General features: G+C 40.1%; 1 protein-coding gene across 9 annotated transcripts in view; it reads left to right on the plus strand.

Annotated features, from left to right (window-relative positions):
* The first annotated feature begins 3,267 nt into the window (after positions 1-3,267).
* Positions 3,268-27,842, plus strand: part of LOC124066728 (target of Nesh-SH3) — a 28,649-nt gene continuing 4,074 nt past the window's right edge. The window contains exons 1-17 of one of the 9 annotated variants that reach the window (XM_046403437.1): positions 3,268-3,700; positions 11,276-11,455; positions 11,604-11,672; positions 11,809-11,941; positions 13,941-14,131; positions 14,730-14,773; positions 15,537-15,582; positions 16,573-16,638; positions 16,847-16,924; positions 18,988-20,619; positions 21,108-21,185; positions 21,588-21,779; positions 22,525-22,587; positions 25,261-25,323; positions 26,652-26,774; positions 27,141-27,230; positions 27,364-27,573. In XM_046403437.1, coding sequence (XP_046259393.1) covers positions 3,586-3,700; positions 11,276-11,455; positions 11,604-11,672; positions 11,809-11,941; positions 13,941-14,131; positions 14,730-14,773; positions 15,537-15,582; positions 16,573-16,638; positions 16,847-16,924; positions 18,988-20,619; positions 21,108-21,185; positions 21,588-21,779; positions 22,525-22,587; positions 25,261-25,323; positions 26,652-26,774; positions 27,141-27,230; positions 27,364-27,573 — 3,373 coding nt within the window. In that variant the 5' untranslated portion in view covers positions 3,268-3,585. Of the gene's footprint in view, positions 3,701-10,690; positions 10,783-11,275; positions 11,456-11,603; positions 11,673-11,808; positions 11,942-13,940; positions 14,132-14,729; positions 14,774-15,533; positions 15,583-16,572; positions 16,639-16,846; positions 16,925-18,987; positions 20,620-21,107; positions 21,186-21,587; positions 21,780-22,524; positions 22,588-25,260; positions 25,324-26,651; positions 26,775-27,140; positions 27,231-27,363; positions 27,574-27,842 lie in introns of those variants that run through there. The other 8 variants (XM_046403436.1, XM_046403440.1, XM_046403438.1 and 5 more) reach the window with 8 other exon arrangements.

Here is a 27,842-nt window from a genome sequence, read left to right on the forward strand (position 1 = left end):
CTTGAGACTTATCTCTCTGCTGTCAAGTTTATAACTACAATTTTTTGCAGTGGCACAATGTTGCTGCTCAACATAATTAAAAAAGCAGCGTGGCTTACAAGGACCAGAAAAGGCGCAGTGAAATGTCCATTCACGTTCAGGTCTTTAAATAAGAGAAAATAATTAATTCACGTAGCTGACAGGTGGATGATTTATGCATGCATGGGGCGTTGGATGAACTCAGAGCTGGTCCACGCATCACTATAGCATTCCTTCCTGTCTGAAACAGGAGGTGTAGTTTTGTTCACCTTTATGCACAATTTCAAATGGTGCATTAAAACACAATAATACAAACACCAATGTCAGATATGCTGCAGACATGCTTCAAACTTCACGTTTTGTACACTTGAGCATTTAGTCACCGTGCAATGAAACTGCAAGAGTTTCTTTGCCTCTCAGAAACTCTGAAACCCCATTTTCTATGTACAGGTAAGCTTTTAACCTTTTTGCTTTTAAAATAAACTGTTAGATTACACACCCAGTCAACAGGTGCATAGGAAAATGAGATCATGTCAAAGAAAAGGTTGAATCCCTGCTCACTGTCACCACTCCATTTATCAGGGACATAACATTTTGGTCATGGACCTTCAAACTAAAACAGACGGTCACAATGTTCAGACCGAGTGACAGATCATCTGGCAGCACAAGAGGGCCAAAAGGAAAGAGGCAGAAGGCTAAAAGACTGGAACACATTTTCCACAAAGTGATTGAACTTTACAAGAATTAGAGAATATTCTTCCTAAAACTGATAATAATTGTTCCTGGACAACACTGAGATAAAAGAACCCTTCTGGGTGCTTAAATTCTCATTTGCTGCCACACGCAGGAAAAGAGACACGCAGGAACATGCCCTAAAACCAAAGAAACATAATAAAAATACACACAGAGAATGGGAGAGAGAGGGAGACCCAATTCAAATGCCCTTCAGGCTGTCACACCTGGTAACAAAAATCTGGTCAGTTAGAACTTAGAGGATAATTATGACTGATTTGAAAACTATATAGGAGACAGTCAGCGGGGATGACAAGGTGAAGGTGGAGGACGACGCCTCAACACAGTAATGTAAAAATGTGCAGAAGTAAAAATCAGGATCAAATTGCACATTAAGTAAAAAGTATTAGCAGCAAAATATAGCAAAAGATAAAATATAGTCAAGTACTTATTGTGCAGGAAAATGCCCTCATATCGATTGCTTATAATGATGCATCAGTTCATGAATTTACTGTTGTAGATGTTTAAACTGGGTCAGCCTTTATCTTCTTTAAAGCCTGTTACTTCCCATTGTGAGTCTTCCCAGTTAGGCCTTTCAAAGGGTCACAAGATAAATCTGAGGGGTGTTAAGATGATTCATGGGAGAGGAAAGCAGGAAAAACAAATTTATGCCTTTTGTTTTTCTTTCTAGTGAAAACGTTGGGTAATTTTGGGGTTTCAAATGGTTGCTTAAGTGAAACCATCTGGGTTTACAGGGGAAATCTCTCTTTGGTGGACATGCTAATTACTCATAGCCATTTGCAGTCACAAACCAAAACAGGTGAACTCGTGGTTTAATTTAAGAGTGAATCGTAATTTATACATCTGTTATACGTAATACTGTGTGTGTCTAAAGCTGTGAGATAAATGTATTAGAGCAGAAAGCAAAATATCTCTGAGAATCCCTCTGAAATGTAAGGAAGGACAAACAAAAAAAATAGCACAAAGTCAAATATATCAAAAAAGTTCTTTAATACAAACCCAAGTGCAGCACTTAGGGAAAGGATCATCAATCATCATTAATGTGATGTTTTTTACCTGGCTCGTTTCTCTTCATCCTAATGTTAGTGTAACTTCACGGACAAACGAATCTCGTCGGGAGAGCGTATTCGGTCACTCTGATTACACCACAAACTTTTTTTTGTCATTTTTACAGAGTGCAGTCTATGATTCATCTGTGTTTAATAGGTTCTGGCATGATGAGCGCTGGGGTTCCACTGAAACAATCTGTTCAGGGGCTTCCTTGGGACACAAACCTCTGGCGCACTGCATCATTTCCTGTCTCGTGCAATGACATGTGTGATACAGTCAACTGGATTGGAGGGTGGAGATATTGGACTACACACAAACACATGCACGTGCAAGCAGACATGTGTGTGCCTTGCATAAACACGCATTCGTTGTCCTTGAGGCCCAGCTCTGCCTGAGAGCTTTGGCTGATTAGGACTAAAACTGACTCTGGGAAACACGCACACACACATACACACACATGTGCGCAAACAAACATAAAAACTGAACTTGATTCCTTAATGATATACTATGAGTTTGATTTCAAAGAAAGGACATGATGCAACACTGTCATGTTTGTGATGCACGAGAAAGTCCCAAGTCTGCAAAAGATATGATTTTGCTATCTGGTCTGTGGCACATGTGCTCTTAATGAGTTTTTTGTCATTGACAGAGAATATATTTGTAGATGGGATAATGAGACACATTGTTTCCATGGAATATAACAGAAACCACAGCCTGTACACTCATAACTTTTTGGATACACACAGCTTAGATGACTGTTCCAATTACCCTTCAAATTCTCTTGACTGAAGTGTGTTCATGTTTATATGTTGTTGTGGGAAACCATATCTGGAAACTCCATCTCTGTTCTGGGCAACAGAGAGTTTACACACAAACATGCCAGCCAGTTTTCTGGGATATACCAGGTTATGTCATGTATATGTATGTATGTGCACGTTTCTTAAGTCTGTATCTCTGATCTCCGAGTGCACTTTATCAATGCTTTTTTCATTTGGTCAATCAGGATGTTAATGGAGTCATGAATACATGGAATATGAATGACCAGGTTTCTCAGAATAAAATCAGTGTGCATGTAAACATACGCCATTTGAAAAAAAACAAAAACAAAACAGTGTATGTGCATACATTGTGTGAGACTAGTAAATAAAAAGAGAGACAGAAAAATGAAGGGAAAGAGGAAGAAAGAAAAACAACAATACAAAGCATTAAAAGGCCTCTAAAGAAGGAGAAAAGGATTACTGGGGATACACCAGACGAAGCAGAGGCAAAAAGAGAACAGAAAAAAAGAGTCAGAGGAGGGTGGGATGTTTGGAGAAAACTTTCGCTCCTTTTCCAGAGAAAGAGTGTGAGATGGAGCGAGAGAGAGAGGGGGAGAGAGAAAGAACAGGAGAGATGAGGGAGGTTTAATGGGAGTGGGTGTGTCTTGCTCTGTCAGTCTCCTCCCTCCACTATAGAGGTATAGATGGTGCAGGAGCAGACTGCTGCACCTAGAAGTCCAGTCCAGTGAGCTGCACTAGTCCTGAGAGCTGCCAACTCAGAGAAGTAGTCCAGCCACACCAGAAATATCCAGTCTGACTTTGCAGCTGCAGCACACGCTACATGCAACCTGTTGCCAAATATTTATTCAGTCAACGACGTGACACTGATTGACAGCCTCTTATTTCTGTGTCTCACTCCTGTTGTGAGCTCTCCGCGCTGAACTGAGCTCACGCAGATCACAGCAGTTTGTTACACTTGAGGCTTAGTACCAGCACATCAGCACAGATGATGATGATGATGAGGATGCAGCAACACTCACGCAGTTTTCTGGTCCTTCTCCTCATGCTCTTCGTCTCTGGGATAGTTCTCTCTGGCCCATCAACGCCCCGCAGGAGCAGAGGTAGGTGATGATTGCATCAGTGTTATTGTCTTCCACAGAGACATTATTGATTGTTAAGTGATGTATTTGTTGTGTGGAACAGGGTTTGGACTTCTCTGCTTTTCGGTGTCCTCCCATTTTCTAATATCCATATAAGTAAAAGTGAACATCAGTGTGACTTGCTTTCCATGTCAGCCTTGTAATGCAGTGATGGGTTTTCCATGGTTTTTCTCTGTCTTCTGCCAAATGCATGCTGGGATATGTTTTGAAAAACAATATGTCATAGTTAATGAGATGGATGTTTCATTTATTATGTTGAGTGACAAATACCATTTGATACATTTCATATATAACATCATGAAAATGGAAAAAAAAGAGGTTAATGAAAGCTCCTGTTGAGCAGAAATACACAAATACACACATACACAGAAATATGCAGATAAATGAAGGCAACAAGTTCTTCTTCTCTGCTTATCCACAACCCTGATAACCACCATCGACTTTCATTGGGTTACCCCACGTGTTCTTCACATACTCATTTTGTGTTTCTTAAAAACAATACAAGTTCTGCATTAAGTATACAAGTACAAATGTAGTGAAACTTGGGGCTACCATTCTAGCCTGTTTCTGAATGTTCAGTTCTTTCAATGCCAGTCTCAGATTTAGAATTCTTATTCCAATATTTTGTGAGTTTAGGTTTTTAAATGTTATTGGTTACTATCTGTAGTTCTTGCACTGAGAGCAATAAAAGCAATAGTTTTTGAGTCCCCACACAGAAGGCAATAGATGTCAATAAATGGATTTGATACTGGCTTCTGATCCTGTAAAACACCCCAAACCTAAAAGGAAAAGCAATTCTTCTCCATGGACCTTCTGTCACCTGTCAGACTTAAGCTGCCTTGATAAGAAAGCACTATTTTTACAATCCCTGTTGTTTATTCACATTTCCTTTAAATGAGGCAGACGAGTTACCGCTCACAGGTTGTAACTAAAGTGTTTCCAGTTTGGAGGTCAGGGGTTAGGCTTGTAGACAACCTGATGGGATGGCTTTCCTGGAACTGTGCCCACCAACAAGAAACGATAAAATGAGTTTGTAAGCTGGCTAATTACTTTCATTCACTGCTTCAGGCAAGAGATTTTCTTTGTTTCATGTTTGAAACACGTTAGAGCTTTAATTAAGGGATTTTATCAAGCCATCTGAAAAGAGTCTTTAAAATTAAACACAGTACAGTCGTGTTCCTAAAATATCAACAGTAACATGGAAACTATCACAGCATCTTTGCACTGTAAAACTAAACATTAACACACCAAAAACACTATTCTGAAGCTTTTAACAATAGTTTGAAGATAACCAGTGTCAGCCCCCAGACCCCCAGACCCCTCACCTCCACATGCAGTGTTTTCTTTTCCAACCTGCCATAAAAGGAGGCATAAAACAGACTGACTTTAACAGGCAGACTGTAGCACATTTAGCCCCTTCTGTTTCTTTTCCACAAAAGTTTTCCATATTGTCTCATTATCTCACTGTGTCTCACACACACACACTCACACAGAATCGTGTTTCCATCACTTTTGGGGACATTACATAGACTTCCATTCATTTCCTGGATGCTTAAATATCACCTAAACATTACCTGCCTAATCTTAACCCTTACCTTAACCTGACCCTTACCTCAACCTAACCTTAAAGCAAGTCTTCACCCTAATATTTAATGATTTACATTGTGGGGACTTGCGCTTTGTTCGCAGTTTGGTTTTATATTTGGAGTTAAACCTGGGCACATTTTGAACACTTTGATGGAGGTAAAAGTGATTTTAGGTGAGCAGACTGGAGTTGGTATGAAGAGGTAAGTACAATGGAAAGTCTGCTTCCAGTGCACAACTGGCTGGGTGAGCTTGGCCTGTGGTCAAATCTCAATGTGCAGATAAAAGGGGTTGTGTGTCTGTTTTTGCTTTTGGAGGAGATTTAAACGTCTGTATCTGTGTTCTTCTTGGATCAAGGCCCTGCTTTCAGAATGAAACACGTTATGCAATAAGGTGTTTGTTTTCTTGTGTCATAGATATTATAGCACAATACACAGAAGTTGACGGGTCTAGGTACTATTAAACGATCTATACTTACCAAAGCTTTTAATTCCCATTTAATTTCTCATTTTTTCACTGTTCAGCTTAAGCTGAGTAAGTATATATGAATCTGAATGACTTAACTCCCTTTTAATTATGTATTAAATTAATTAATTGATATATTTATTTAATTAATATTTATTTTAATTATTTATCCCACTTCAGGACGATGGCCCTGAAACTGCTGCTGAGCCAGACAAAACAAGGCCACACGTCATTTATAGATTAATGAGAGAAACATGGGAGGAGAGAGGAAAGCAGGGGAGATTGGAGGACATGACAGATGAATCCTAAGGACTCTGGGAAGTTGAAAGTGGATCAAGTCATTGGAAAGATGGCTGCTGACACATATAGGACAGCAGAGATTGACTGAAGGAGAAGAAAGGTGGGATGGAGCAGTGCCACGGGGGAAGGGAAAACAGCTGTTGCTCCATTGAATCTGACAGGGGGGATATATAGTGTGAGAGTGGAGGAAGCACCATGGAAGCCACCAAAGTCGGGGGGAATGTGGGAGTATAATCCCAGGCACAGCTCTGTCCTGCTGGGCTGCAATGTGCGTCATCTTCTGAACCTCAGAGATGGGCCGGAACAAAGAGGCTCCTGGTGAATCACAGTACATATTTAGAGTTATCTTGGTCTGCAGGCTCACGATATTCCCATTAGAGCTAATATTCAGTCAGTTCAGCTGTCGTTTGCTCGCCAGCTGAATTATTTTGGACCCTTTGACTGGCACAGAGGCTCAGAGAGATTTTCCCTCTTCAAATAAATGAGGGTGACTGTTTTAGCAAGAAGCCATAAAACATCTGTCTCTGTCTCCACGGTGCAGGAAGTCGAATCTCCTCTCCACCTCTCCTCTTCCAGGATGAGAAACCTGAGAGGCTGAAATACTGTACTCCAGAGCTGCATAAAATCACTAATGGCCCAGCGCATGCAAAAGGCAGGATATTATGTGTGGCAGGAAGGGTGTCATCTACTGTCAGTTTAATCAGTTCTATTGATGTGGAAGTGAGTGATACATGGGGCTTGTAGACCTTTTGCTTGTTTCGCTCCTCTGTGACGTTCAGCTTGAGTCAATCTGATATTACTTCATTATTCTGAGTCAGTGTCAGTCCTATCCAGTAAAACTACCACTTTCAACAAAAAACTGAAAAGTTCTTTTCCATTACATATTCTGAAAACAAAACAAGCCTTGAGGTCCAAGGTTTTTTTTTTTTTTTGGTTTTTGTTTTGGCTTTGCTTCAGATATTTATAGGTCATTAGTTCACACATCAGCATGAGTGGAAAAGTCTTGTGATGATCTCAGTGTATTTCTGCTCTCAGAGTGTTTACTTTAACATAGTCCACCCCCTCATCTGAACCAAGAGTGGAGAGACACAGTTGAGTATACCGGTTTGATAATATCAGATTGTAAATGTGTCAGGATGTGTTGATGCCAAAACTGCACATACTGTACAGATACACGTTTTAATATTTACTTTCAGACACCAAACGCACATAAAAATATCATGTTGCACTGCAGTTGACAGTGAAGAGAGTGTGTTATGCTGACAACCCCATTAACTTACTCCCTTTTCTCAGAGGATCATCCATCACTGCTGATGGTCTGAGATAGGAGCTCTGCTGAGCCAGTTTTTCAGTTTGAGAGTGTTTCTTCTTTTCAGTCCAGAAGGATTACATTCTCTGGCTATTAGTCAAAAAAACAGAGTGAGATGGTGAAATGTTTACTGAATGATGTGGCTTTGTTTATTGCATAATCTGACTTGTTTATTGGCTGACTCCCAGTTTTATGATGGATTTAATGATACAGTAATTGCTGATGAATTGGTTATGTTTTCTGCACGGGTGGGGGGGTGGGGGTGGGGGCGGGGGCGGTGAGGGTAGATCGTTTGTGTCATGATGTTTTAATTGAAGGGATTAGTGTTATTTATGAGAATTACAGTATATTATATAATACACTGTCAAGCGCATCCTTAGAGAGTAGAGACAGTCTTGAAAATGTTTCCAAAATCTGTGACTAACTCTACACAACATAACTGATCATTTTGCATCTCTTTATAGTGGTTTTATATCTCTTGTGCGTTGTGCATGTGTTTGCAGTAAATTTTTGCAAATTTGAATCTCCTTTTGCATCCTGTTCGGTGTATTGTGGATTTAATTATACTTCAGTGACATTTTCCACTTTTGAACCAAGGAAGCAAATCTTCGATCGTTCGATCGTAACATTGTGACTGAGCAGAAGAGCTGCCCTCAGGAGGAATTTGAATTCAATTAGACATTCATTACTTCTCCTAATATTCATCTATGCAAGCACACACGACATGACTGTGTGGCTTTGCATTTTGTTTTTGTTTTTTTGCCTCACTAGCTAAATTGTCAGTACTTTATCTTTGTACTGTAGTGACTTGATTATCAGGAGTGTGACTGGATCCATTCCTAAATCTTTATTAATTTTACTCTGAAAATACAGATAAGTCTCAGCAGTCCCAAACTGGTGTGTGGCCCAAATGGTCGGACTCTGGACAGATTGTTATGGGACAGAGCCAGTGTTTGCTTGTACTGGAGTTTCACACACACTGCCAGAGATTTCCTAATGTTTCATACACTCTGAGCCCCTGTCCCTCTGAGCCAAACTCTCTTGTGCTTTATAGGAAATATTGATGGGTGAGTCAAAACAAATGCCGTTTTGATAGCTGGAAAAGCATGATGGTATTTTTCATATCCAGGGCTTCCCCTTCTTTCACTGTCAGTCACTGTTTTGGTGTTTGGCAGCTGTTGCCATTATTCCTCATACAAAGTTCCATTATTTCATTTAATGCTGAAATATGAGGCAAAGACATGCTGTGGAGAGTAAATAGAATGAACATAGTTCAAGCAGAAATACTATTGTTTTAAGCCTTGCAGACTATGAGTTTGAGTTGACTTATTTGTGATTTCCATTATTAAACAAAAACAGAAAAAAATGGAAATATAACTGAATTTATGACTTTGGTTAAATTAACTAATTCTAACTTGATTTAAGAAGGATGTAAATTGACTTAAAAGTCAGTTGAAACAGAACCACAGTTAAATAAAAACAGACTCAATTTGACAAACCTCTATGTTTCTGTTACGAATGTTCTTTGTTTATCATTTAAATCTGCACTGGTGTGGTCATTAATTGTTTTAATTGAGAGTCAGCCAGCTGTCAGTCACGAGTCACATGTCAGCTGCACTCATCTGAGTTTACTGTTGTTTATTAGCATGCCTTTTATAAAGCTGGCTAATTGTTAACATGAGCAGTTTTTGGCTAGTTTTGAAGGCCACATGACAAAGGTGTTTGTTTGACAGTTCATTAGTTCTGATAACTTTCACTCTACTGAGACTTGCTTCATATACATTTAACATAAGCTAGCAGTCATTACAACCAATCATTTGAGGGTTTTTTGAGGTGACATCTGAAATTCAACAGGTGCAATTTGTAAAATAACTACAGCAAAGGCCATAGACATAGAACTTGTGTCATATGTAGAACATATATTATGTATTTATGTGAAAGATTATGGTGAAAAGCAGTTGCTGATATGCTGCTCCATATATTTTTGTAGTTATATTCAGATTCTGGCCATATTTGCAAGTTTAAGCTTTGAAAGACATACAAAGCTGAGATTATGATTATGACCATATTCCCCTACCCCTCTCTGAGAGATACTGCAGATCTGATTACCAATATGTATCAAATTCTCCTCAAAATGTTGCGTGTGTGTCTCCCATGAGAGATGGGGAGCTGATAACCCCAGAGGCAGACATCAATGTCTAAATAGATTTCTTCAGCCCCAAAATGCAACTAATATATTGATTATACCAAGACCAAATATTTGTCATGGCAGTTGCATACACTAAACTATTGTGTTGTTAGGTTACTCCTGTAACCTAAGAAAGCCTAACATCCTCCCTGCCCCTCTATATGAATTCTACCTTTCATGTAGGCCTACTCTTCATCATTTTTGCCAAGTGGATCTATGCAATCTCAGACCAAGTCAGGATATAATTTTTGCTTTGGCCAGTAAAACCCAACTCATCTGTAACCTCTCTTAGCTCCGGTTTATTATGACCCACCCTTTGATGCCTGTTCTCATATCTGTCCCCAAGGTCTGCTGATTAAGGCTGTATTCTGTAGAAGTCAGTCCTGGCACAAACTGCACAGTTTCTTGTAAAGTGATGTCAATGTGTTTTTGTAAGAGAGAGAGAGAGAGAGAGAGAGAGAGAGAGAGGGTTTAAAAGTGCTTGTTCACAGATTTTGTGAACTACAACCTTGGCTCCAAAAAAGTTGGGATGCTATATAAATTGTAAATAAAAACAGAATGCTGTCATTTGTAAATATACCAATAACAGTTACAAATCACTCAACAAAATGTTCCTGTTTACATTGATTGCATATACTCAGAGTGTTACTGTGTAGTGATGGAGAACAGAAGTGTTGAATCTTAGAAGTTCAGGTTGTTAAAACAGAACTATTTATGTAACTTCTCTTCCTCACTGTCACGTCCTGGTTCTGTTTTTTGATTTTGGAGTCCACGTGCCATGTTTCATGTTTGTCTCTCATGTGTTTTCTTGTTTTATGTTCAGGTTTCTGTCACGTCCTGGTTCTCTGTCTTTTGGTTTTTGAGTCCTTGTGTCATGTTCCATGTGTGTCTTGTTTCCATGTTTTATGTTCAAGGTTTTTGTCATGTCCTGTTTTATTTTGAAGGTGTCACTTCCCCTGTGTGTCCTGTTTTCATGTAGCTTTGCTTTTGGTTTTCCTGATTGCTTTCTCCCTCCTAATGTGTGTCACCTGTGTCTCGCTGTCTTGTCTATTTAGTCCTTGTGTTTCCAGTCACCTTTGTCAGAGTGTTTTTATATTGTCTTCTGTTTCCATGCCAGGATTTTTTTTTTTTTAATTGTCTTGCCTTGCCATGCCACGCCATGATTCAAGCCTCAGTTTTTGTTGATCCCTTGCCACAGTAAGTGTGTGCTTTTTTGAGTTTGATTATAGAAAATAACGACTATTGTTTGGACCTCTGCCTCGCCTGCCTGCCTTTTTGACTCTGCATCGGGGTTCAGCTCTGTTTGCGTCAGCGATGCCGAACCTTTTTGACACTCAAGCTTTTCATTTTTTTGCAAAGCAAAACTACACTGGAAAGAGGAGGAAGAAAATGGTATCTTTGAGGGTTATGGTTTTAGTATTTTGATTTCTTGGCTGTTGTCTCTAGGAAAATATTCTCACTTTCTGTCATAAGGTGTCCTTGTGGGATTTTCTGTGTATTTAGAACTCGCTGAGTTGCATTTCCCATGGATACGTGCATGAAAAAGCACAGGTATCCAAAGATCATCTTGAACCTTGGCCATGGTGAAGGTCCACTGCATGTCATGAATGTGGTTAGATTCTCAAAATCAAGACTATAGAAAATACATGAATGTCTAATGGAAGAATTATGTCCTCTGTTACTTCCCCAGTGAGACGTCAGAACATGAAAGTCCGTATCAATGCCACAGGAGACACTATCGTGATGAAGTTTTTGCTTCCCAATGCTGACACCAAGCTTGAGGGCTACATCCTGGGCTATGGCAGCAGCATGTTTTCCAAACAGTACATTCAGCTGCCTGAGAATGGACAGCCATATGAGTCTGAGTTTGGTAAGAAAGACTGTTGCCATGCATGTTTGCACTGAGACACATGATGCACATGTGAACTGTATTTTGGCCTTTTTAGTTATGGATAAAAGACAGAGATGAATATTTCTGTCAGCTTGTGTGATCTCTTACCTCCAGTTTCTGTGTTTAGATGCTGAGCCAAAGTATCTTATTGCCGTCCAGCCCATCCCAACCAATGAGGTGAAAAAGCAGTGCACAGGTAATGCTTCTTTCACAATTTCCGAGTAAATAAAAATCATCATGAATGTGATATGATAAGTGGTATTCAGACAAGAAACATGAGCACTACATGGGGTGGACATGGAGGTAAAAGTAAAATGTTAATTTGTTCTCAGGCAAAGTGGAACTGGAGAAGCCACTACACTTGGTTATTGGTTCAGTAACACCAACTTCAGTCCTCCTGTCCTGGGGGACTCTGCTGAAAACTCCCTATGAAGCCAATGTCATGAATGACTGTATTGAGGATGGGTGAGCTTACACACTAAAGGTCATTTCAGACAGAAAATGAAACAAAATTTCCCCTTGCTTTACTTGCATTTTGATCAAAGGATTATTTGTTTTTATTCTTAGTACTTGCACAAGTGTTTATTTGCCCCAGCTAGAACAAGTTACTGCACATTAGCTGTAGGCTGGTCAGCACCAGCAGGCAAGGGTGCATGTATCTGTCTGTCGCTTCAGCTGCTTCCTAACCTGAGCTCTCCTCCAGAAGGTCCAGCTATCTCCACCAGAGCTGGCTGACCCTCAGCAGCTGAGCATATTGGATTTTTTTACTTTAACAAATTTCCAACAGTATATCCATGGATGTCCAGATAGATATCAATGAATTGCTTTGATACAGAAAACAACATAAGAACACCAACATGTTCAGTCTGTTGGCAGTTAAAGTTGTCATGTGTAACTTACTGTGAATCACGACTGTCAGTGGTGATTCTGAATAGTCAGTTCACTTTGAAAGTGTATTGATTGAGTTTAAATCGATCATGTACTCGGCATCCCTGCTGCCACGGAGCAGAAAGAGTAAAACATCTGGTATAGATGCACAGGTGTACTGGAAAAAGATATTTCCATTTTCAGTTTTCTCATTTCATGTACGCTGGCTGTACTGTACTTTTGGTAAGCACAGGAACAGATGGTGGAAATCTAAGTCACTAACACTCTCTCTTTCACACACACATACAATGTATCTGGTATAACTGCACAAACAATAAATGATTCCCTAAAGTCTCTCAGGTTACTGAGCAATAGGTGCAGTACAGCATGTGCACACAGGTGTTAAAGAGAGTCCACCCACACAACGTATGTGACACAGTTTTCGTTCTCTCAAAGAAATACAAAAAAATAATTTGGGAAGCATTTGATTTAAAACTCCTAGTCTGCTGTTTTTAGTACTAATAGTGTACCTGCAGGTACTGGGGAACAAGATGTGAAAGGTTTAATGATTTAGCATCTTACAAAGAACTTATTCTGTGGTTCATTTTTAATTAGTGGGTACCTATTGACCACCCACTATGTGCATGTTTGACCATAGAATTCAGCAAAAGTCTTCAGGAAAGAGTGATGCCTTGGCCTCAGTTAAATCTGATGTGATTTTAACAGGAAATCTACATTGTTCCTTTATAATGCGGTTAAATATTGCTCCAAATATGAGCTCTTTATCCTGAGGTTCAATAAAGGTTTAATCCCTTTTTTTCCACACCATTATGTTTACATACTGCCCTATCACAAGTATGAGCCCCTTGTCCAGGACACCCTGTGCACCCTTTTGTGCTGTGATACATTGTAGTTTGCCAGAAAGAAAATCCTTTAAACTTAACTTTACCCTTTATCCATCCATTTTCTATACCGCTTATCCGTCAGGGTCGCGGAGGGGCTGGAGCCTCTCCCTATCCCGGCGAGAGGCGGGATACACCCTGAACTGGACGCCAGTCAATCGCAGGGCTGACGCACAAAGACAAACAACTACACACTCTCACACCTAGGGGCAATTTAGAGTAGCCAATGAATCTAATATGCATGTTTTTAGGATTGTGGGAGGAAGCCGGAGAAAACCCACGCAGGCACAGGGAGAACATGCAAACTCCACATAGAAGGGCCCAGACCGGGATTAGAAACTGGAACCCTCTTAAATCTTTAAACTGGAAAATTTGGCCAGAAGGAGCCTTTAGATCAAACCCATAATCCTGCAGTTCTTAGAACTTTGTCAACATTGTTGCAACTATGCAATACTGAATAAACAGGAGAAAATTAAAAAGTACTTACTAGTACTGTGAAATTAAAATGTGAATGTCGCTAAAGGGTTTAGAACTCTGAACTAAAGAAGCTGAACTGAAGATGTGTGACAGTTTTGAAAATGGCAAAATGCATTTTCCTTTCACTTCTTATTTTATCACCTGGAGGTCTGAATTTCTTAATAGTCATAGGATTTACTGTTTAACTTCATGTTTGTTTTCCTTCGTTTTTGGCTCAGGCACTACACTGTGCGTTACCGTGAAAAGAACAGGAAATGGAACTACCAGACCTGCCCAACTAGTGACACGGTCATTGACAATCTGAAGCCCAACACAGTCTATGAGTTTGGTGTTCAGCCCACCTCTAAGGATGGCAGTGGAGTGTGGAGCAAGCCAGTCATTCACAACATCAGCACAGGCGGCATAAAGGGTATGTTTGATGTCAGATTTATACTATACCTCCCTATACCTCTCAACTGATTTGTAACAAAGAGACCAGAGGGTTCCCACCCTCAACAATAAGAATTCAGGTGTAAGTATAAAATTTGCATAGTTTTAAAATCGTTATCAAGTACTTCAATTTGGTATTTAACCATCTTAGCTGCTAAGTGAAAGCACAGATTGATAATTGGTCTGAGAGCTTTGTTTCTGTTACCTGAACTTCTATTCAAAGCCTGAAAGTGCTATTTTAAAGCAGAATTTGGCAGTCTGATCACCAGTATTTCAGCTTATCTGTGGACAAATTTATTTTGATTGTTTTGTATGTTTAATTAAGAACACCCCCAGCATTGCTTTGTGTAATTTCTCTTTATTTAGTCTTGAAGTACAAAAACTTTTTTTTACATTTTTTTCTTGGGGTTAGCTTGTTTAAAGCTATGACTGATGAACACTATCTAGTCTTTAGTCTTCCAAGATGAAATACATTTTGATCAAAGCGTATTTTGTAATATGGTTTAATGTTTGTATCTGACATTCTGTTCCACAGCATGATTTCTGTACTGATATTTTATCTTGTGCCATGTTTCCAGAGAAGGCCATCAGGAAAATCTTTAAAGATCCCCTCAACCCCGTGGTATGTATTGGACACAGTTTTAAATGTCTTACAGCATAACCAAAGCATTCTATATTATGAGGAAAAAAGGCAGTTTTGTAGATGTTCTTTCACATGGGTACAAGCACCAATAGATGTAAAATATGCTAATGAATTAAGTTTCATAAACTAGTGGGAGTACTGTGACTGCATCGGTGCACTTCCTCTTCTCAAAATTAATATTTTCGGGAACATTGTGTATTTGTGGAAAAGGTAATATGCTTTAGAGTCCTTGTTGTGCTCTTTAGTGAGCTTATGCTATTCTCAGGGTTGTTTGCCTCATTAATTTTCCATCCAGCTGCGGAATGGAAACAGCACCAGTGCAGCCAGGTCCGACCAAGCCAAGAGAGCAGTCTGTACCTAGCTAACTTCTGGAGTGGAACAAAAGAGAGGAAAAAATATAGATGAGAAGGAAGGATAGAAGATGAAGAAATGGGTTGCAAGGAGAAAGGTGGCACTGATTTGAAGAATTTAGGGCTTATATGTCATGTGCTTCTGGCTCGGTACTTTTAAAACATCACAGCTGCTTAGAATCAGCCACAACACTCGCCCTTCCTGAGGGAAACTTCGAATAACAAGCTTCTCACCAGGGACTTAACCAATTTGACACGGAGTAGAGAGTCTAAGACTTACGAAACACAGAGAAAGAGATGACATTGAGGTCAGATGTCAATACTCTGACTTATTGTGATCATTACCAAGACTAATTCTTCCTCTTGTCTTTTTGTCTTTCACCGTCCAGAAGCCTTTAACACCCGGTCCACACTCCTTCCCCTTTGCTCCTCGCCATGGTAAGCCAACAGAAGCATGCTGCTTTTGATCAAACCAACTGAACCTTTTTAATACAGCAACAGAATTTTTATAACATACTATGATTTATCATTGCTCAGAAATGTCTTTTTCAGCCTCTCTCACTGACCCCTGCTTTAAGACTCAACACTACTGGAATTTTAACTAGAGTCTTGATTTATCGTTCTGCACACAGGACTCATCATATCCAGTATCACCTTTTTATAATTTACATTACATTTTCATTTTGCTGCTTTATTACAGGTGAAACTGTGTGTCCATGATGGCAGGTTCAGCACAAAATACTATACTGCACAAATCAGCAACTTAAACGACTATGTGTAATGACGACCATTTGTAGGGATGAACTCTCACAGACCGCTATCAACGATGTCTGCAGTTGCCCTCTCCTGTATGGTTCCAGAATCAGCTCAGTGTTTTAAATTTTAGGCCCACAACAGCTATGTTCATAGCTTTTCTCTATATAATTTCAACAAAAAAGCTCTAAAACCCTTTGTATGTTACCTGCCCTGCACCAAATAGATGGAGTCAGTGACTAGGTGGTGGACATAGTAAAGCATTTAGCAATTAAAGAGATATTTTGCTCAGTAGTTTGTGAAGCACAAAAGCAGAGCTAAAGTGAGAATTAATATTGAACTTACACTGGCCAGAAACACAATTCTTCACCATACCAACATAAACAATGACAAATACTGTATGTCAGTGTTGTGTTTACAGAATTCCCCTGACACCATGTGGCCAAAGATGCTAGGTTCAAATACTATATGAATACATAATGGATAACACTGGCAACATTTTGCTGATAGGTATAAAACATAATGCACTGGAACTTAAGTAATCCAAAATATATTTTGCTGTTGTGAAAAAGGTTCATGAACATAATTCTTTTACAAAACTTTTTTTTTCAGGACTATGAGGACATCTCATTTGTAACTCCTTGACTTTAACCTTTCCTACCTTGTCCTTGTCAGTTCACTATAACAGGACCCAGGGCAGACAGCCCCTCTCCCGGAACATAGCCCCAAAGACAACTCTTGGTAATGACTTTTCTGACCTAAAGCTGACTTCAGAGGTCAGAAAAAAGCTCTTGACCTTACATCTGAGTATTCAACCTAACATCTCTATAACTCTCCTGCACATCTTAGCACTTTGTTTACTGTACACAAACTAGTTTTTTATACATGCTACAGGACATACGGGAGTAACTTCTCTGCCAGGTCTACTAATGTACACTATATTTCTCAGCTCCAAGCACAACTACTAGTCAGGAATCTCTGTCGACCCCTGGACCCACACTGCCTGTGGTCACCAAACAGCCAATCGGTAAACACTGAATCATGGTTCTTTCTGAAGAAGCTTCATGGCTGTATGTAGTCATAGACTTGGCAAATTGTAATAGAGAAGCTGTTAGTGCTTTACAGTGTCTTTTGTAATTATTTGCATGAGTAAGAGCAGCATGCTCCGAGTGAGTACAGTAGCAGGACCCTTCCTGTGAAAACAGATGCTGTCAGCTGTTTGGGCTGTAATGAGGACAAGGTAGGTGGCCTTGGCTGCATGGCATTTTAGCAAAACAGCAAAGCTATCAGGGATTCTTAATGATGGTTTCAAAGGTCTGTTAGTATTTGTCAGATAATTTACAGTGACTGATCTGCAAGATATAAAGCAGACAGTTCGATCATAGGTTGTCACTTGAATTGAAAATTAGCTATACCAACTGTCCACCCAAAATAACGAAGACTTTGAGAAAACACTGAGAATGAGAAGGTGCTGCTCAGTCAAACAGTAAATTTCAGATCAGTCAAATCTCAAACAGACAGACTATGTTTTTTAAATTCATGTGTCTGTCAATAAATCAATCAATACCAATTTTATCTTGCATCAGTAAGTTACGTAATATGATACTTAAATGCTGGGCAATTTCAATATCCAACAATCAATTTTCTTTGATTATTTGCAATATAATTATTCATCATTATGTTTTTCTGATTACAAACTTGAGGCTTTTGCTTTCGACGCAGCACAGATTATGTGAAGTCTGCATGACAAATCTGCATGCACCAGACCTTCTGTGTCCAGCAGGAACTCACTAGACTTTTTATCTTTTTTTCCTGCTTTTCTTGCACTTCTATTACCCTGGATACCTACCTTTTTTCCAACGTTTATCTTTTATTGCAATTGTAAGTAATCTTGATGCCTACTGAATGTGACCAAACAATTGTAGCATAGCTCATTACGCCAGAAAATATGGTGGGGCCAGGCGTTTAGATTCAGGTAGTCATCAGTTACTTGCTAAAGTTTAATATGAACAGCTACACCTGAGCACTGTTATGCCAGTTGTTCATCATGTGAAACTCAGAATAGGGAATATGGAAACCATTTAGTGTTTTTTTGTACTGTGTAGAACATCTACAGAAGGAAATCTAGTGATGAAATTATGACTTTAAAATAAGATAAGCCTTTGTTTATCCCCAGAGGAAAAGTTCAGGTGGAAGAATAAATGCAGATAAACAGAGAAAGCAGCAAAAATAAATAATTAAATGTGTACATAAAATAAGAATAGAAATAAAAATAGAAACTAAGAAGGATCCAGTACCTGTATTGAGACACAGCTGCAGTGTCCATTTATTTTTAATATACAGGACATATTCCAGGAAAATAATAATTTAGCCAGTGTTGTGATACCTATTCTTGGTTGGTTAGTTATTTCTAATGGATTGGGCAGTAATGCGAAAACAGACATATTTTAAAAACATGGCTATAAAGTTGAGTACAGGTACTAAAGGCCTGGAATATTATTTTGTATTGCCTTCGTGCTACTTTTTTGTTTTTCTCACTTTCTTATTTTCTGACTTCTCTGTTTCTCTCTTTCCCTCTCTTTCGTTGAGGTGAACATCTGATCAGATTGAACAATCAATTTAGAATGGTCCATCAAATTCCTACAGCAAGCCATCAATCAGCAACTATTAAACCCTCATGTTTCATAGCCTCTTTAAGGCACAGCCAATGGATTGGGATGGCCGTCCCTCACAGGCATTCTGGACCTGGTAGCTGAATCTGTCTGCAGTAACACGGCTGTTACATTGCAGATGCTTCCATATGGTCTGTTTGCCTTTGAAATTACACTCCCTCTATCAGATTAGTGCCAGGTAGAACTTATTGTGTAACCTGTGCTTCAGTCCAAGATTAACTCTGTGAGTTCACAGGCTGTTGGCACTTCGCTGATTTAAATTTCATCTGTTCCCTAAGCGCCTTTATGTCTTGCTTTTATCATTTTCTTTACAATAAGATAAAATTTTGTTTTATTTATTTATAAAATAAAATGAATTTATATTCTATATCACAGCTGTTGCTTCATGGCTGTATTTTCTCTCTCTCACACAACCCAGGAGGAGGAGACCTCTCCAGATCTGTCTTGCCTCCTTACTTGGAGGTCTTGTTAGCTCCCAAGCTCCATCCTCCACTACACATTACAACCACCACTGCATCTGTGCCACTCCCCCAGACAAATGTGGAAAAACATGGAAGGCATTCTCTGAGTCAACCTCAGCAAAAGCTTCAGACTCAACCAAACACCTTGCTCCAGCCACAGTACCAACCACAACCAAAGCCCCCAAAACCCCAGAGAAAGCCCCAGGCAAATTCTCAGCCTCAGTCACAACCTAAACCAAAACCTCTTTCCCAAATTCAACTCCAACCACAAACAACATCCCAACCCAAACCTCCCAAGAACAATCCTCAACAACATCCCCAGTCAACATTCCAGCCCATACTCCAAACCCAACCACAACCCCAACCAACATTCCAGCCCGTAGTCCAGCCCAAACAAAAACCCCAACCAACAACCCAGCATGTACTCCAGACCCAACGGCAACCACAAACAGAATTCCAGCCCAAAGCCCAGAATCAACATCAGCTGCAACCTCAACCGACAATCCAGCCCATAATCCAGACCCAATCACAACAAGCATTCCAGCCCAGGATCAAGCCACAACCACGATCCCAATCCCAAACAACACCTTACCCAATACTCCAGACAAAACCACATGCCCAGCTCCAGCCACAATCTACACACCAGCCCATGCTGCAGACACGACCACATGCCCATCTACAACTACAATCTACACGCCAGCCGATACTGCATACAGAACCTCAACCCAAACCAAAATCTCAGCCCAAACCTCAGACTCAACCTCAGTTAAAATCTCAGCCAAAGCCTGATCCTCAATCGAACCGTAAAATCATAACCCAGCTCCAGGCTGAACCACAACCTCAACCAACACCCCAGCCCAAGCACCCTGCCCAAACTCAAACACAACCACATCCAAAGACCCAGGCCCAGCGTCAAGTTCAACCAACTCACCAGTCTGTGACAACTGTGACACATCATCAAACATCTCATCCAATGCTCCTGCACATACCTCAGACCAAACAAGCACTACCAAAGATTCACACCCATCCCCAACCTCAACCTCAGTCTACAACTCAGACACAAACACAACCACAGCTAAAATTTAACCGAGAGCCTCAAATAAACACCAAGCAACAGTCCAAAGCTCAACCAACACCTAAACCAAAGAGACATATTTCTCAATCAAAGCCCAACACACAACCTCAACCTAGGAGCCAACCCAAGCTGAAAACAAAGTCCCAGCCAAACAGTCAACCCAAGTCCCAACCACTATCTCAACCAAAAGAGCAGCCAAAGTCTCAACAAAGAAAGCAGCCAGAGCCAAAGCCCCAAACAAGGGACCAAAAACAACCTCACCCAAAGATTCAGCCATGGCCACAATCACAACCTCCAACAAAGATCATTGCCCAGCCTATCACTTATTCTCAACCCATTACCCCACCACAACCTTCACCAAAACCTGAGCCCTGGTCCCACTTTGAGACTCTATCCAAGCCACGAGTTCCATCTAGATCCCACCCACAACCTCAACCTGGGCTACAGTTTCAGTTTCAGACCAGGACCCACTCTGACCCCACCAAGATCACCTCAAGGCAGGCTGTCCCTACGGGTAAAGACCCTACTCCTTCCAATCAGCAATCCACACAAGCAAGAATTAAGACCTTGTCTAGAACTGTGTTTTAAAAGGGGGCATATTACTTGAAAATTTGGTTTATTTTAACATTTCATTTATAAGGACAGCTTGGCAAAACCAGATAGACGTTGTTGTTGTCCATATATTTTCAGATAATCTTGATCAATTGCTAAAAATCTATTTGTGCAATAGATATTCATTAAATTCTCTCAGTTTGTAAAACATAGTGTGATATATACATGTCATCTTAATTGGCCAGTCAGAGTTTCACATTGTCTTAGTACATGTAAAACTTTAAGCTTGATGGTTATCATTTACACAGAAAATCAACTACACTGATTTTAAATCCACAGCTGTGTTCTTGTGTTTCTAACAAATAAAGGTAGGATATGCCCCCTTAAAAAGTAAAAAATCTATTTATATACATATTATCCTAGATAAATAGTAAGTTTTCTTTCATGCAGCTCCTAGTCCACCAGAAGAGGGCAAACCTCTACCAAGACCTGTCCTGGCTGCAGAGAAGCCTGGTAGTTACAATCAGGGTAAACACCATGACAAGTTTGTCCCATTACCATCTCTGCTTTCGTCAAGTCACATGGAGCCCAGTGCTTTCAGTTGTACTTCAAACCACTGGATGATGTCACTGCTTCCCCATCTCCATCTCCATTCTCCCACCCTACACCACCTCACTTCATCATTATCCCTGCCTCCATGTGTGCCTCCATTTTCAGCCCAACACACTCACATCACCCTTGTCCACTCACAACCAGAGCAGTCTGGCTAGCTTTCAATCTCATTTTTGCCTCTTTGCCATTTCATTCATTGTCCACTCTTCTGCATTCTTCTTCACTGATGTGTTCTATCATTTATTCCATCTAGGTAAAGCTGTCAAACTCAGAAGTGGATCATCTCTAACCTCCCCAATTGCCTTTCTGTTTATGTAGGTACTGGCGTCCTCAGATCATCCATTGCTGAAGTTCCTCGTTCTCCCATTAGCTCATCAGTTCCTCCAGCAGGAAGAAACACCTCGTCGTCTCGACCCCGGGTTCCTCCTCATTCCACTCGTAATAGTGTCAGACCATTTTCTCCATCCAAGACATTCAGCACCTCTCTCAGCTCCAGCAGCACGCCTAGGGGTAATGGAGTACTCACTTCCCTTCCTTTCATTCTCTATTCCCAGATAGCTACCTCAGGATATCCTCTCTTGTCAGTACTCTCTCATGCTCTCATTTGCAGCTGCACATCCACAGAAGAAGATAAACAAATTCATGGCTCTTGAGTTAGCACGTTGTCAGTGTTTGAACATACACAATAGGTATTTGGATGCTTGTGCCCTTCTCTCTCACTCTTCACTCGATCTTTTGCTTCACCTCCTCATACAGTGCATATGTTCTCCACACTCTGCAACATGTGCTTGGTGCACATTTCACAGCTTTACCACGAGCAGCAGTGGCGTCTCTGGGGTCAGGATCGTTAACATGATTTACAGTCTTTTTTGCTGGCTTGGTGGGAAGTCTGGCCACAGCATTGGCCAGGACACACCACATTTTACACCAACCATGCCAAGCCAAGCACTGTGTAGACAGTGCAGCCGCCACAGTCGGTCTTTCTTTTTCTTTCTCTCTGTAGCTCTTCCTTTCTCAAACACACCAGCACGCTCCCCAAAGAGTTATAGGAAAAAAGCGATTGAGAAATGTCAAATGATACAATTTATGTTTTAAAGTCATTTATATCTCCAAAACATCTGGTTGAACACACAAACAAGTCTCCAGCTTTGTTGTCCCTGACATTCAACAGTATGAAAACTTCTTATTTGGTATTAGTATGTTTTCCACAGCACACAGAACATTTTATAACAAACCTTTTTCCTCCCTCCAACAGCCAATGGAGTGCATCATAAGGGCAATGCTCTTCCTAAACCTGTGTGGTCCAAAGAGAAACCTGGTAAAGACAAACCAAGATAACTGCCTTTCAGCGTTCCTCGCTAACTAACTTAAAAGGCACTGTTATGTCCCGCCCCACACAGTGACACTTACCTGTGCTTTTCTCATGCATTGTGATTTTCAGCTTGTCTGCCATTGTGATGTTTTGTGTCTGGTTGTGGTCTGTGTTGTCCAAGGCATTTAGTCTTGTGACTGAGACTGAAGACAGTAATTTTTACATACCTGTTCTCTCACATTATTTAGTCTGCCACATGTATAGTAGTAGTGAGGATAGTTTAACCTGATTGTTGTGAAAGGTGAGTGTGGTTTGGTCAATCACATTGATTCCATTCTGCCAGGCAGGCTCAGTTGATTAGAGTAATTGAATCCATCCCAAGTAGTAATGCAAACCATGTCTGGACCACATATATTAATGGTGACGCTTCACTCATTTCTTCTTGTTTGGACTTGTGAAGAGAGGTTGTGCTTCAGTCCCATGTCACAGCTGGTGTGTGTTATTTCTGGAAACTTTGACGTTTCAGAGGTCTTCAAGGAGTCACAAGGCTCTCTGGAAGCAACTCTACAGAATAGAGAATAGTCATTTTGCCTGCCACCCAATGCACACATCCAAACACAAAGCTCTAATGAATGTTTGCACCTCTCCATAAATATATGCATTTCCCTTACCTGCCCCCATGAAGTAAATTACATGCAACAAACTATACAGTATCATTAATATTCGTTATACCAAACATACTTGCATTTTGGTATGGTAGACAAAAGCTGGTACAAATTTTGCTTTTGTATGAATTGGAGTGCGTCCTCAACACTTTGTAGAGCTTTCACACTGGCATTTCGACTTGAATTTGTTTCAGAGCTCTGCTTGTAGTGGACTGCAGGTGTGTAAAGATCAGTGTCCATCCATCAAGTCTGAGTACGTGTTGCAACAACCTCAGTGATGTGACACACTGGTATTTAATGTAGTGGGGGTATTTTTCTGGGCTCAGTGTAAACATTTTTGTTTTGATTCCATGTATTTTCATGTTCTCGTCCTGAAGGGGAAGTTCCCTGACAGAAACCAGCACTCACGCCACTGCTGCTGCTGTTTTACATCACAGATCTGAGCCTTAGGCCTTTGGCACATCAGCTGGCTGTTCCTTCTGTTTAAGGGGTCTATTGTGTGACAGCAAACCAAACACACCCTCTGTAGAAACTTTAGAACATAAACCAGATCATTTTATATACATACGTAGACATATTGTTGACATGTAAATTGTTGAAATCACATCTTATCACATTACATCATAATGGTCTTGTTCTCATTTCCTGCCCAGTTAATCATGACGTCAGTCTTTTGAGCTGTCAGTCTTTCACTTTGTGTAGTTGACTTTTGTACTTGTATATATATTGTGACTGGCATTTAAATTACCGCATTATTATAATGGGGTGATTTTATGTATGAACATATGTTTGCCATTAGCTGTTAGTGAGAGTCAGAGACACTCCAAGGATGTATCCTCAGTGTTTATCAGTGAGACTTGTTGGCAGATGTTATTTCAGTTTGTCTTGATAGCCTCAGCTTTCACTGATCTACGCTAACCAAGAGAAGGTCAGCTCTAGAGAGGAAAATGAATCCAAGAGAAATGTTTTTGAGGATTTTTTGGCCTAAACAATTGGACAATTACAGAATTTTGTCGACATAATGATCATTAATGAATTAATTCTGAGATAAGAAAGTGACAAATGGTAGAAGGAGTGGATGCTCTGGAAATGAATCACAACAGATAAAATAGATTGCCCCCAAGCAACTCGGACGCGAAACTGAAGATATGTAAAGAACCCTTCATGTGCCAAGCCTCCCAGAGCTTCTCCACCTCCTGTGAGATATCGCAACAAAGATTTTGGAAGATCGTGCTGGTTTCACAACATTAAATCATGACAGAACCCCCCCAAAAATCTGAGATAGATGGTTTGTAGCTAAGTCTTTGCTCTTCATTGTGATTATTTATCCAGTTCACTATTTATTCAGTTCAATGGTTGTCCAATTAATTCTTTGTGTTCATTAGAGCAGTTTACAGTGAAAATGATGTGGCTTGGCTGGATCTTTATTTTACTGTTTTCTCTGCAGTGCAGGAAGTTTGTGGAAAATTTGTATCAGCGTGAGATCCAAAATATTTTTTCAAAGAAGCTAGTCAAAATCATACACAAAAGTTATTGGACTTGCTAGAGACTTTCCTGTTTAGAATTCACAAAAGGTATTTCAATTCCTCAGCTATTCTTCTGGGGATTTAGGGTGAGCTTTAAAGCACTGGTTTATGGTTTCATGATAAACTCTTAACATAGTTTTCATTTCATAGACCATGGCAGTGCTCTGTGGCAGCACTTCACAGAGTGACTTTTCAGGCATTTCACATGCAGTTTGCTTGGCTTTTATGGCTTTTATGGGCTGTATTTTTGCTTGTATTATGCCTGTGTTTGTGTACTTATTGTTTACACTGCAGACTTCTGTCCTGCTAAATATTTCCTTCCTTTTTTAATCTATAAATATCACAGTCTTTCATCATTATTGCACTACTGAAGTAATCAACAACACTTGTTTTCAGCTTTGTATCTCTTCTTCAGTGCCGACAACCTGTTCTCTTTTAGTGTGATTCCTAATCTCAGATGGATTCTTGTTTCCCACAATCCCCTGCAGATCTGCGTCCCTCTAATCCTGTCCACAAGAAAACCAACCTGGTGGGGAAACCTAGTGACCATGGTGAGGGCAACAGTGATGGCTGTACTGACCACTGAACATGGCTGAACCTTATGCATATTGTAATTATGCCCACAACACCAAGCCTAGGGAAGGCTTGACTTAATTTCCTTCATCATCATTTAGTTTCAGAAATATTTCTCTCACTCCTCTGTAAACCAATTTAATTTAAGCATTTAACATGTTATTATTATACCGTATATGACACAAGTCAAGTTATTTTTTTACTGAAATAATATTACCAAGAATTTTTATCTGTCATGCAAAAGAAAGCTAGAAAAAATGCAAGTTACAGGACTAGTTTGACACCTTGAACAGAAGGTATATCTGTTTTCTGACCGAGAGTTAGATGAGAAGACTGATAACACTCACATACATGGTAAATACAGCCAGATTAGTCAACAAGCAGAGATCTGAATAAGTCACATGACATTTTTACACTTTTTGGTATGGATTAAATATAAAAATATTTTATGTTGCTGTTTGGGTGGATTTGGTTACATATGTAAATATGAGCCATGCTAACCATTTTCCCTCCTGTTCCCAGTCTTTATGCCAGTCTTAGCTGTTGGCTGTAGCTTCATAAATATAACATGAAAGTGGATCTCACCTAAGTCTACATGTCCAACTAAATGTCAAATATTCCTTTAAAATTTCCACAAAGTTGAGTTTGAAAACAGAAAGAATGTGATGCAGTTATTGAACCATTTTTTGGTATTATCTTGACCTCTTTTCATGTCATTCTTCTGTGAGCATTATTTGTTTTCATTTTCTTCCCTGCTAAAAATCTGTTCATCTCATGTTACTTTTTTTTAATGTTGTTTTATTGTCCGAATGAAGAATACTGAACTAAATCTTCATAGCCTTACTAGCGTGAAAGCACCCTTGCTTGTGAATTAGTCAGAAAATGATAATAATAATAATAATATATATATATATATATATACACAGAGAACAAAACAAACAACAAACAAAACAAGCTTCATCTTAACATTGTAGTGTATCTGTATCTCACCCTGTTCTTTCTGTCTCCATTTAAATCTACTATGTGCACACAGCCAGTGTACGTGTGTATGAGTAAGTGCATGGTCCTAAGCATCTGGGCATCCTGATCTCAACAGATGTTTTCTGGCAGACCTTCTTCCCTTTTAAAGAGCACAAGAGAAATTACTCAACAAACAATCTCTGAGATTTCAGCAGCCAGGAAAAGGCCACTCGGTTACTTCGGCGAGGATGGCCAGAGCAGATGGATCACAACTGTGTACGTCTGGGAGTCAGATGACTAGGGTGAAAAACTGATCTCTCCTCCTCCTGCTGCTCTCTGTCCTCAGATAAACCCATGGACCTGAAACAAGGAGACAAGGAGTCCATCTTGAAGCCATTCGCTCTGGTCACAGCCAAGCCCAAGCAAGAGCGCAGACAGCAGACAACCACGACCGCCCCAGCAGTAAACAGTACGAGTGACAACTTTTCATGTATTTTAGGAGGAAAGTGAAGACTCTGCGATGATTGTGATTGCCTGTTGTCATGTTGTCATACCCTGCAGGCAGTTGAATACCTCCATGTACAAGAGAAAAATATGTAATTGAAACAACATTTGACTTTAAGTAAATGATACTAATAGGAAGATAATGGTGATGCAGCTTGCAGGTGTGAGTAGTTGTAATCATAGAGAAAAAATATTAATAGGCAGACCAGAACAGGTGCTGGACTAGCGGGTTGTTGACCAGGGCCAGAGCTGTAAAAATGAGGACAGAGAGAGCTGCCAGGGACTGCTGGCACAAACTAACCCCAGCTCCTCTCTCCTGCTTCCTTTTCAGGCAGCCGTTTTGACATAAATGAAAACTCCTCCATATTCAGACCCTTGCCTACGTCAGAGGTAGACATCATGGGCAAGAAGCGCTTTGTAGGTAAGACTTTAGAGTCGTTATACACTGCAGGCTTAAATGCTCCATCACAGAAATTCCTTACTTTCTAGCAACACTGCTCTGTACTACTGCATGAATAAACTATAACCAATGCTTTTATTGCACCCATCTACAGCTCCCCACGTGATCTACAAGACGGATAAGAAGCCAGATGAGCCGTGCTCTATCACCTCCTCCCTTGCTTACTTCCCTGACGAGGAGGGTAGCGATCAGAATGTGACTGGTCCTCCCCGCATACCTCCCTCCAACCTCACTGTGGTTACTGTGGAGGGCTGCCCGTCTTTCGTCATTCTTGACTGGCAGAAATCTGACAATGAAACCAGAGGTACAGTGCATACAAATCAAAAAGCTGACATTTTTAAAGAATGACACAACTGGGGTTTAAAACCACATTCAGCGATGCAGTGAGCAGTCTTTGGTTAGGGTTTCCATCAGCGTTCAGACCGCACAATGCTTGTAAATCTAGTTTTGTTTTCTTCTGCGGACAAGAACTCAATCTCCACTCAGTCATGCTGTGTCTACATTGATGATAGCAGGTTGTACAGATGTAAACTGAACCACTTTCTTCCAAGTCATACTTTATTTTACTAATTG

Source organism: Scatophagus argus, chromosome 11 (assembly GCF_020382885.2).
Source record: "Scatophagus argus isolate fScaArg1 chromosome 11, fScaArg1.pri, whole genome shotgun sequence".
NCBI classification, from domain to species: domain Eukaryota; kingdom Metazoa; phylum Chordata; class Actinopteri; family Scatophagidae; genus Scatophagus; species Scatophagus argus.